Source organism: Ananas comosus, linkage group 4, assembly GCF_001540865.1.
Source record: "Ananas comosus cultivar F153 linkage group 4, ASM154086v1, whole genome shotgun sequence".
NCBI lineage: Eukaryota > Viridiplantae > Streptophyta > Magnoliopsida > Poales > Bromeliaceae > Ananas > Ananas comosus.
Genome location: NC_033624.1, coordinates 15,133,838 through 15,145,931, shown reverse-complemented (window position 1 = coordinate 15,145,931; position 12,094 = coordinate 15,133,838). Strand labels below are relative to the sequence as shown.

Genomic DNA, 12,094 nt, shown 5'->3' with positions numbered 1-12,094 from the left:
CGAAAAATAACATTTGAATAAAACGAGAGAATAAAGGGTTATCCTGTCCCCTATCCCCGAACCAAACAGACTCTAAGGCTACGTTTGGTTGGAAAATTAAATTTTAAAGAACAATTTTTATTGTTCCCGATAACATGGGATATTCCGATACAAGATAGAACAATTGTAAATTTATATTTGGATGCATTCGGAGATATTCTAGAGGATATTTTTAGTAGCGTTTGAACAAAAAGTGTAGAACAATGTCTAAATATATTTTTAAAAATAAAATAATTAATTTATATTAGTATATTTTATATAAAATTATTTCTTATAGTAATTTATAATATAATATTTTATGTAACAATTTAATTTAAAATAGTATATTTATTTTACTATATATAATAATAATTTATTTTATATAATTTATTTATAATATATGTAAAAATATCCTTATAATTTTAATTAATAATAGTATTAATTTCAATACAAAATTTAAAAAAATATATAATGCATGAAAAAATAATTATATATATAATACTTAATATAAAAAAATAATTAAATATTAATATATAAATAATAAAACTTAATAAAATAAATAATATATCAAATTTAATTAATTTATATTATATAATAAAATTTAAGTATAAATATATTATCATAAAAATATTAATATATTTATTTATATATATTTATTTATCTAATAAAATAAAGAGAAGAACAAAGTTGTTCTCAGTTTCTCTAAGAACAATTTTAAGTAACGTAGCTCCTTGTTCTTCTGCCGTTTGGTTAGGGATATCCCGTGTTGTTTCAGGATGTCTTCGGTACCATCGAGATGTCCTCAGTACCAAACGCAGCCTAAAAGTCTATCACACACCTCTAATTTTTCAATAGCAAGGATGTGAATTTTACATCCATCCCTCCATCCATCCATCCATCCAAGAGTTTTAACCATATAAAAGTTACACTCACTTGTTAGGTGCAGACTGCAGAGTTCGCATTGCTCTTTTTTCCTTTTCTTTTGCTCTTTTTTCCTTTTCTTTTTTCTCGGACCTCTACAAACATTTTTCTTAAAACATGAGGCCAACTTAAGTCTTGAAGTTGATACTGCACTAAAAACACATTTTTTCTATAGTCGCAGGAGTCGAACGCAAGTCTCATATCCCAACCACCAAGATCTAAGGTTAACAAGTAAGAGCTACAAGTAAAAAATGATAAATGAATGAATGAATGAATAAATTGAGGTCCCTATGTGCACCCATTTACACTCTCTGGAGACATAGATGGTCCACTAGCTGAATCAGTGGATTGGTCATATAGTTGAGGTTTATTTAATGTCTCCATTTACATACAGCTATAAATATCCCTGCAGAACTCAGTGATATCCAGCTGTGAGAAGCAGATCCCATAACAAGAAGATGCGGATGCAGTAGTAACAGATAGGATAAGACCTCTTGATGCTGGTGCATCATCACCACCGACACAATAACACTAAAAGATTTTAAATGGGAAAAAAAAAAGAAGAAAAAAACTAAACCCACTTGAAAAGTTTTACAATAGCTTCGCAATAGTTTACTCATACAAACCAGGCTAGAAAATTTTTATTGATTTTTCTTATTATCATTGTTAGTGACTTGCACCTAAGTACCCATAACAATTTGCCCAGGCCCATGCAAATTTGGATGGGCCAAAACAAAAGGAAGCCCTAGGTTGGCCCAATTAGGCCCAATCAGGCCACGGCCCAAAAGCTTATGGGTGAAATTTTGGCGATCATAGGCATAGCGCCTAGGAATTTAATAATAAAATCATTATATTTGCAATTTAAATAGCGTGTTCTATATTAATCAGCGATATTAATTATTTTTATGACAATAATGTATTATTATTTAGCATTTCAAATTGTTTCTGGTCTAACAGATGAATTGAAAAAAAAAAAAACTTCACAAAATAGCCTAAAATTATTTTTTTGATAAAATAAAAAAAATCCTAAACCCTAACTCTAGCACTTAGTTGAGAAATTCACGACACAATTACTAACAAATAACACTAAAATTATGGAAAAAAAAAGTTTAACCGCTGTTGAACAATAGAATTTTAGACACAGTCACAAAAAATGTAACTTAATGAAATAAAATTGGTGGGCTCATATCAAGTGTATGAAGAAAAAAAACCGTCACAGTGGGTAGAAACCCAATCCATCAATGGTGAAAATGGAAGAGGGGGAGGGAGAAGTCACAAGGAAGGAGAAGAAGAAGATACCAAGCCCTAACAATGGCGGCACCTTCGACTCCAAACTCCCAACTCTCCCCCGCTCTATCTCCTTCCTCACTTAGATGGAAATATTATGTATATAGATGGGTTTCAGTATCACCACTCGAGCCTCTCTCTTTGTAATCATAGCCCCCATGATCTAAGAACGAAGAAGAAGAAGAAGAAGAAGAAGAAGAAGAGATCGAGGAGATAATTACTCGGGAAATTATTATTATTGTTACTCTTGTTGTTGTTGTTGTTGTTGTTGTTGGGTCGTATAAGGGCACACCTCGAGAAGACGAAGCCGACCTTGGAAACCCTAGAAGCTGCCCCAATTCGCCACCAAGGCTTTTATAGGTGTAGACGTAGAGAGAGAGAAAGAGAGAGAGAGATAGGCGAAATGAAGCGTCTAGAACCCCTCTTCGTTAGTGACAGCTTTAAAACCTGGACCGGGGCCAGATCGGGATGGGCCGGCCTAATAGGAAATTTCCAAAAATGGACCGGCCCGATCAAAAACAAAGTTTCGGACCCAATGAAATGTGTAAACTGCCCCTACTCTCCAGATTCAGAAGCCAAGTCCCTTCTCACCTTTACGGTTGTGAACTTGTGATGCAAAGTTTAGTATTATTTAATAACGAAGTTTTATTTAATAAAACATTATTTGCTTAGTGCTCGTAGGAGAAACATATAAATTTCTCAGAAAATACACAAGTTTTGAAATAGAGCATTCTCTAAAGAATAAACTAATAAAGAAAAGGGAAAGAAACCACCATTCGTCAAGGTAAACAAATGATGATCTTGAGTACTGAGTAGTAGTCTCTGAAAAAGTATCACTTTGATCCTCCAACATGTAGTTCACATCCTGGAAGTTAAATGGGAAGGTCGACGACAATCTAAACCATCACCTACTGTTAAATAGATATTTATCATCCTGCACACTGTGCATTTGTATGCTCCTGCACAATGTACACATCAATTCTCCATCTCATACTCTCAATCCATCCAATTTGCAAAGGTAGAAAAATAACTAAAAAAAAACACACACACACACAAAAACACAAAGTTGGGGCTGCTAGTGCAATTTACCCCCTGCAACTAATAACTGTAACTACATGACAAGAGACCATTTAGATGTTAAACAACTTCAGAAACAAGGGAAGAGCTGCTAAAGCAGCAATGGTTCTCTTACAACAGTGATACAAAAGCTTATAATACAGCATTAAATCCAGGTACAATATATAGTTGCTCCACATTAGATGAGAAACGTAGAGGCATTCGACGCCATGTCTGGCAATTCATAGCCGGTTCGTCATCTCTTCCTCTTATTGATCTTCCACTGCTCAAATATGTATCGGATTACTTCCTTCGTAGTTGCTTTCCGCCCTTCTTTGTAGTTCCAGAGTTCAGGCACTGTATACCTTCCGCTAGCGTTGTACTCATTCAGCTCAATCAAAGCTGTTTTGACCGCATTGTAGACATCATCCCCCCATTCGAACCACAGTTCCTTCAACTTCGGAACAACTTCCTGCACCATCAAGCCACAGGAATGAAGTAGTGAAAAAGGAAATAGACAAAACATTCCACAAGTTATCATATGCAAGAGAGAGAGAGAGAGAGAGACGGGAGATTCAAGGTGAAATCTTGTAAGTATTCTCGCTCTAAGAGACAGTTCATGTTGTTTGAACGAGACAAAGCGCGCGTACTGAAAATGTAATAGAATGATTATATCTGATACCTTAGTTTCTCTACGACACTCAACGATCTTGTATGGATGCCACCCGGGTTCCTTGAATTGCCCTTGCCAATTTGAGCACAACTCTGCAGCTTTAATGGCAGCTTCTTCGTCCTGATATTTTCTCTTGCATGCATTTTGAAAAGGCTTTTCATCAAGTTCCCCCATCCTTTTGATTCCAATATTAGTGCGGCCACTCAGCAAGTCATCGGAACCCTGTCCGAGATAAACAATCAGTCAAAAAAGAGAAAAACAACAAAGAATTAATCAAAAAAGAGAGAATTATACACATGAGGTTGTTCCATGCAATCTTGCTTGAAAGCAAGAGTAATTCTCAGAAGAAAATAAAGGAAAAGAAAAACTCCAACCATAATCAATTCCTTTCGAGCTTCTCCTAGCTCGTCATTGCTTTTGCGCTCCTTGCTTATGAGATCTATACAAAGTTTTGCCAGACGCAGCTTTTCGCTCTCCAGCTTGCCGCTCAAATTTTCCATCTTTTTGTGGATATCTTCATCATCTTCTCCTTCCAAACGCTTCATCACTCGAAGCGTCCCCTCTAACTGCTCTTTTTCGAGCTCCAATTGTTGTTTTTGATCCAATTGCCTCTCCAATTCTATTATTTTTGAGATGGCAGCTTCTTTTTCCCTCTGAAAATTTCAATTTTGAATACATAAGCATGAACAATCTCGGGAAAAGATATTGATGGTTTTGGAGAATATTACATACCTTCTGAGCCTGAATATGCTTCCGAACATCTTCATCGGCCTTCTTTTGGACCATAGATGGCAACTCCCGTGAAGTGTTCTCTATTGCAGTCTGAGAGAATAAATAGGGTAAGGCTGTTAAATATACTACCTAGTAAATAGAACTGCTACAGGTGAATGAAGGTAATAAATGTCTTAGAACCAAGTTTGGAAGTATCATTATTTTATAGCTGTGTTCTATGTATAGAAAAGTTGATTAAATTAACAAGAAATTGCGTAAATATCCATGCACATGTATATCAAACATAAAACAACGCACGCATGCCGTTGTTTATTACTCGCCACCACATAGTAAGCTACTTGAAATGCTAAAAACAAAGGCTAGCATAGAGTTGAAGCAATTGCTTCTTTAGAAACGAAAGGAAGTTAACGCACGAGATCTAAAACAATAGGGAAGTTGGTGCTTTTGCACCTCATAGGAAGCGTCTAACAGTAAAAGAAGTGACAAAGAAAATTAATACTGACATATGGATTAGTTTAAATCAAATTATTGAAGAATATCTACAAAATGGACGCAATCAACCAAACAAGAGCATTAACAGTTGATATTCCGGTTTCTTCAGCCAAGATCACAAAACCTCACTTACAGTCAACGAAGGTGTCAATGCAACCATCACAAGTAGTGGGACACAGTGGTCATCTTCGGTTAATTTGTTATAATTATCTATCTATTGTAAGTTAATTGCTCCAATTTTTTGTGTTTTCTCATGAACTCTCTAAGTTCATGCTAATCTTTTGTTAAATTAAAACATCCTCAAACACGATAGTTCCTACCATTCCACAAATAATAATAAAAAAGACATAGGTACCTAACAATGTACTCTTTAATTCAGAGTGCGTGCTTTATATGAACCCATTACCTTTTGCTTCTCGTCATCAAGCTGTTTCTTCTCACCGTCATTTTCAGCCTCTAACTTGTCTCGTTGCTTGCATCGCGAATTTAGTTCTTTTCTCTTTGCATCCAACTCTAGCATCAGCTTCTCATTCTCCTCAAAAATCCTTTGAACATTCTCCAACTCTAGCCTCAGCTTCTCATTCTCCTCAAAAATCCTTCGAGCATTCTCCAACTCTAATCTCAGCTTCTCCTTCTCCTCAAAAATCCTTCGAGCATTCTCCCGTGCCACGCGCCGAAGACTCGGCATTTCTGAACAGAAAAAAAAAAAAACATTTTTTTTAAACAAAAAGCTTCATGAGAAATGGGAAATTCATCACGGAACCAACATATGCAAGTCCAAGCAAGAAGGAAATCATTTCAGATTACTTTACGACTAAATATCAAGCTTCTCACATTCATTGCAATCCGGAAGATACTCGGGGAACTGGCCTTCTATCGCCAATACATGTTTTCTTTAAACAAAATTTCACATATAGGTGTGAGCAATCATCTTTCAATGAGAAAAAAAAAAAACCCTTTTCTATACACAAAGACAGATTAAACACTTCACAAAGAGCACATTCGGTGAGCCACATGAATTTTCACCTAAAAATTTTCACTGTTACTGTTACTGTTACTGTTGTTGTTGTTGTTGTTGTTGTTGTTGTTGTTGTTGTTGTTGTTGGGTCGTGTTAAGAGCACACCTGAGAAGACGAGGCCGACCTTCGAAACCTCAAAAGCTTCCCCAACTTCGCTCCCGAGATTTTTTATAGGGCGTAGCCGTAGAGAGAGAGAGAGAGAGAGAGAGAGAGAGAGAGAGAGAGAGAGTGAAGGGGAAATGAAGCGTCGACAACAACCTCTCTTGACTCTTTGGTCGAGACAGCTTTAAACACTGGAGCGGGGCCGGATCGGGATGAGCCGGGCCAAGTAGTAAATCTACAAAACGGGCCGGCCCGATCAAAAACAAAGCTTCGGACCCGAGCTAGAATTATGAGGTCGGATTCACGCTTGGCACACAGCACCTAATTCAGAAGCCAAGTCCCTTCATCGATGCGTCTATGATAACTGTAGGCGTATTTGGTTGCGATGGACGCAAAGTTTCGTATTATATAATAAAGTTTTATCTAATAAAATATCATTTGCTTAGTGCTAGTAGGGGAATATATATATAATTCCCCAAAAGCTTCACTCCTCAAAAAATACGTAAGTTTTGAAATAGAGAATTCTAAAGAATTTTAAACTAACAAAGAAAAGGGGACAAAAACCACCATTCATCAACGTAATTATGATCTTGAGCGGTAGTCTCTGAAAAAGTTTCACTTTGATCCTCGGACGAGTAGTTTCACATCCTGAAAGTTAAATGGAGGCACGACATTGTAAACCATTGCCTACTGTTAAACAGAAATTTACCAACCTGCACACGGTGCATTTGTATGCTCATGCACTATGTACCCATCAATTCTCCATCTCATACTCTCAATCCATCCAATTTGTAAAAGTAGATAAATGACTTTAAACACACACACACACACACACACACACACACGAAGTTGGGGCTGCTAGTGCAATTTACCGCCTGCAACTAATAACTGTAACTACATGACAAGAGACTATTAAGATGTTAAACTACTTCAGAAACAAGGGAAGAGCTGTTTATGCAGCAATGGTTCTCTTACAACAGTGATACAACAGCTTATAATACAGCATTAAATCCAGGTGCAATATGGATGCTCCACATTAGATGAGAAGCCTAAAGCATACGACGCCACGTCCGGCAATTCATAATCGGGAAACGATGGCATTGACTGGGCACGCATCTTACACGCCCTTGTTGATAGTTTGTTGAAGTTATATTAATCTAATAAATGGGATGTTACCTCGGGTTATTTGGTTGGTCATCTCTTCCTCTTATTGATCTTCCACTGCTTGAATATGTATTGGACTACTTCCTTCATAGTTGCTTTCCGCCCTTCTTTGTAGTTCCAGAGTTCAGGCACTGTATACCTTCCGCTAGCGTTGTACTCATTCAGCTCAATCAAAGCTGTTTTGACCGCATTGTAGACATCATCCCCCCATTCGAACCACAGTTCCTTCAACTTTGGATCTTGTTCATTAACAACTTCCTGCACCATTAAGCCCCAGGAATGAAGTCGAGAAAAAATAAAATAGGCTAAACATTCCACAAGTAATTATATGCAAGAGAGAGAGAGAGAGAAAGAAAGACGGGAGATTCAAGGTGAAATCTTGTAAGCATTCTCGCTCTAAGAGAGAGCGAGATGGTTCATGTTGTTTGAAGGAAACAAAGCACACATACTGAAAATGTAATAGGATGATTATATCTCATACCTTAGTTTCTCCATCACACTCGATGATCTTGTATGGATGCCACGCGGGTTTCTTGAGTTCCTCTTGCCAATTTGAGCACAACTCTGCAGCTTTAATGGCAGCCTCTTCATCTTGATATTTTCTCTTGCATGCATTTTGAAAAGGCTTTTCATCAAGTTCCCCCATCCTTCTGATTCCAATATTAGTGCGGCCACTCAGCATGTCATCCAAACCCTGTCCGAGATAAAAAATCAGTCAAAAAAGAGAAAAACAACAAAGAATTAATCAAAAAAGAGAGAATTATACACGAGGTTGTTCCATGCAATTTTGCTTGAAAGCAAGAGTAATTCTAAGAAGAAAATAAAGGAAAAGAAAAACTCCAACCATAATCAATTCCTTTCGAGCTTCTTGTAGCTCGTCATTGCTTTTGCGCTCCTTGTTTATGAGGTCTATACTAAGTTTTGCCAGACGCAGCTTTTCGCTCTCCAACTTGCCGTTCAAATTTTCCATCTTTTCATGGATATCTTCATCATCTTCTCCTTCCAAATGCTTCATCACTCGAAGCGTCCCATTTAGCTGCTCTATTTCCAGCTCCAATTGTTGTTTTTGATCCAATTGCCTCTCCAATTCTATTATTTTTGAGATGGCAGCTTCTTTTTCCCTCTGAAAATTTCAATTTTGTATACATAAGCATGAACAATCTCAGGAAAAGATATTGATGGCTTCAGAGAATATTACATACCTTCTGAGCTTCAATAAGCTTCAGAACATCTTCATCGGCCTTCTTTTGGACCATAGATGGCAACTCCCGTGAAGTGTTCTCTATTGCAGTCTGAGAGAATAAATAGGGTAAGACTGTTAAATATACTACATGGTAAATAGAACTGCTACAGGTGAATGAAGGTCATAAATGTCTTAGAACCAAGTATTGAAAGTATCACTATTTTATAGCTGCGTTTTATGTATAGAAAAGCTGATTAAATTAACAATAAATTGCGTAAATATCCATGAACATGTATATCAAACATAAAATAACGCAGGCATGGCGTTGTTTATTACTCACCATAACACAGTAAGCTACTTGAAATGCTAAAAACAAAGGCTAGCATAGAGTTGAAGCAATTGCTTCTTTAGAAACGAAAGGAAGTTAACACACAAGATCTAAAACAATAGGGAAGTTGGTGCTTTTGCACCTCATAAGAAGCGTCTAACAATGAAAGAAGTGATAAAGAAAATTAATACGACATATGGACTATTTTAAATCAAATTATTGAAGACTATCTGTAAAATGGATGCAATCAACCAAACAAGAGCATTAACAATTGATATTCTGGTTTCTTCAGCAAAGATCACAAAACCTCACTGACGGTTGATGAAGGTGTCAATGCGACCATCACAAGTAGTGGGACAGTAATCATCTTCGGTTAATTTGTTATAATTATCTATCTATTGTAAGTTAATTACTCCAATATTTTTCTCCAGGTTCCATGCTAATCTTTTGTTTAATTAAAACATCTTCAAACATAATAGTTCGTACCATTCCACAAATAATAATCAAAAAGATGTAACTTACAATGTACTCTTTAATTCAGATTGGGCGCTTTATATAAACCCATTACCTTTTGCTTCTCATCATCAAGCTGTTGTTTCTTCTCACCGTCATTTTCAGCCTCTAACTTGTCTAGTTGCTTGCATCGCGAATTTAGTTCTTTTCTCTTTGCATCCAACTCTAGCCTCAGTTTCTCATTCTCCTCAAAAATCCTTCGAGCATTCTCCCGCGCCATGCGCTGAAGATTGCGCATTTCTGAAAAGAAAAAAAAAAGTTTTTTAACAAAAAGCTTGATAAGAACTGAGAAATTCATCACGGAACCAACACATTAAAATCCAAGCAAGAAGGAAATCATCTCAAAATTCAAATGACTTTGCACCTAAAAATCAAGCTTCTTACATTCATGCATCTCTGCATCTCAATTCATACAAAGGAAAACTTATTGCAATCAGGAAGATACTCGGAGAACTGGCCTTCTATCACCAATACATGTTTTCTTAAACAAAATTTCATATATATGTGTGAGCAATCATCTTTCCATGAGAAAAACCCTTTTCTATACACAAAGACAGATATACACATCACATAGAGCACATTTGGTGAGCCACATGAATTTTCACCTAAAAATGTTAGACATGTCCATAAATTAAGACCCTGCTATAAGAATAAGAGTAAAATTGATGAGCTTATGCCCACCGTCCGACCAAATACTGTTTTTCCCAATTAGGATTGCCAGAAGAAGAAATTTGAACAAATGGTACGAAAAGTCCCAACTGAGGGCAAAAATAGGATATGACCATGTAAAGTAACAAGAAGCAAAAAAAGAGCTGAAGTTCACATGTTTACAGGCAATTAGATACCCACATGGAGACCAAGATAGAATTGAAAGGCGAAAAAAGATTCAAATAACAATACTTTGTAGCTTCAGCATGAGAATGAATTCTTTCAAATTTTTCGCGACAATTGCACTTTAAAGCAAGGAAACTTCCACATAATAAAGACAGTAGAGCACCACATAACAAACCACATTTAGTACTTGAGAAAAACTTCATCTAATATACGAGTAGATATCTTAAACACACAACATTGTAATTCATAAAGCAACCAAATAACCAAAAACAGTAGAGCTACAGCATTACGCTTAGCATTCTTACCGTCTACTGAACTTTTAATATGTAATCCACTATAAACCAAATAGTACTTAGTGAGAAGCATTCACAATATACCTTCATTATAAGCATCATGGAGCTTCTTCTTATCCGCCTCAAGCCGGCTCATCGACAGAGCAGTTACATTGTACCTCGTCTCCAACTCTTGCAGGCACTTATTCTTGATCTCGATCTGGCTCGCGAGAATGGCGACGATCTTCCCGGTCTCCTTCGACTCGGCTTTCGCCACGTCCGACACCGTTTTCAGATCCCCATTCTGCTTCAGATACTGGGCAATAATGTCCTCGCCGTTGTAATCATCATCCCTAGAGATCCACCCGTAAAACCCTACTTTATCCCCATCCCTCTGTTCCCACTCCTTCTTCCCGAAGCGACTCGCCCTGTAATGGTTCTCGAACGCCATGGCATCCCTAAACCCTCCCCAATCCTTGTTAAATCTTACGATCGCCGTACCTTCTCCTAAAGCGATTGCGTCGCTAGGGTTGAAGTTGGAGAGCTGATCCTTCAGATTTGCGCCTCCGTCGCCGCCGACGTTGACGAGGACGCCCATCCACGGCCACACGAAGAGCTCGACGTCCTCGGGGCGCGCGCGGGGCAGCTGCTCCAGCTCCGGGGGCGGCGGAGGTGGCCGGGAGGGGCCGGCTCCGGCCTCGCCGCCGGCTTCGCCGTCGACTCCGGCGGCGGCGGCGGCGGCGGCGGCGTCGGCGGGGGGAGCGTTGGGGGCGAGATCGGTCTTGAGGAAGCGGGCGAAGGCGCGGTGGAAGGCTTTCTCCTTGCCACGGCGCTTGTGCGTGTTGGAGGCGCCGACACCAGTGGCGTGTTGGAGCAGGTCCTTGTACGTATACTGCTGCTTCTTCTTCCCCGTGCAAAATGGGCATCGGAAGGAGCCATCTGGGTTGCGCACGCGGTGGTTCCCCGTCTTGAGCATGAAGTAGATCTTCTCCTCGTGGTCGTCGAGCTCGGAGTCGCTGATCTCGGAGTCCTCCTCGTCCTCCTCCTCCTCCGAGTAGTTGCTCTCCATGTCCGCGTCCATGGCGAGAGGAGGAGGAGGAGGATGCGGAGGAGAGAGAGAAAGGGTTTAGTGTAGAGAGTAGAGCGTGGAGGAGGAGGAAGGAGCCGAGGTTCAAGTGGCTCTAGGGAGGTAAGTTTACCGCGTGCGTGAGGATATCGCAGCTTTTGCTACTCAAATTTGGTGCGTTGGGTGTAGTGCGGCTTGGGTTGGGTTGCGGGGCGTAAGGCTCTGGTTGGAATCTGTGCACGCTATAACAAATAGCGGAGATTTCTAAGAACGGACAGAGAAAATGAACAGTGTTCAAAACTTGCTAGAGTTATCATTTCTTACTTTAAAATAAAAAATAAAAAAATAGTACCTTCTCAGCGCTCAATTTGAATAATAATTTTTCTTCTTTTTTTTTTTTTTTTGCAACTTACCAAGAATTTCGTACTTATTAC

General features: G+C 38.5%; 1 protein-coding gene across 1 annotated transcript; it reads right to left on the bottom strand.

Annotated features, from left to right (window-relative positions):
• On the bottom strand, nt 3,282–11,884 carry LOC109708935 (factor of DNA methylation 1-like). The gene is made up of 7 exons (XM_020230888.1): nt 10,700–11,884; nt 9,544–9,728; nt 8,667–8,756; nt 8,309–8,587; nt 7,946–8,158; nt 7,682–7,722; nt 3,282–3,725 (listed from the first exon to the last, which is right to left on the bottom strand). Exons 1-7 carry the CDS (start codon nt 11,673–11,675, stop codon nt 3,539–3,541), a joined length of 1,971 nt encoding a protein of 656 aa, XP_020086477.1. The 5' UTR covers nt 11,676–11,884; the 3' UTR covers nt 3,282–3,538.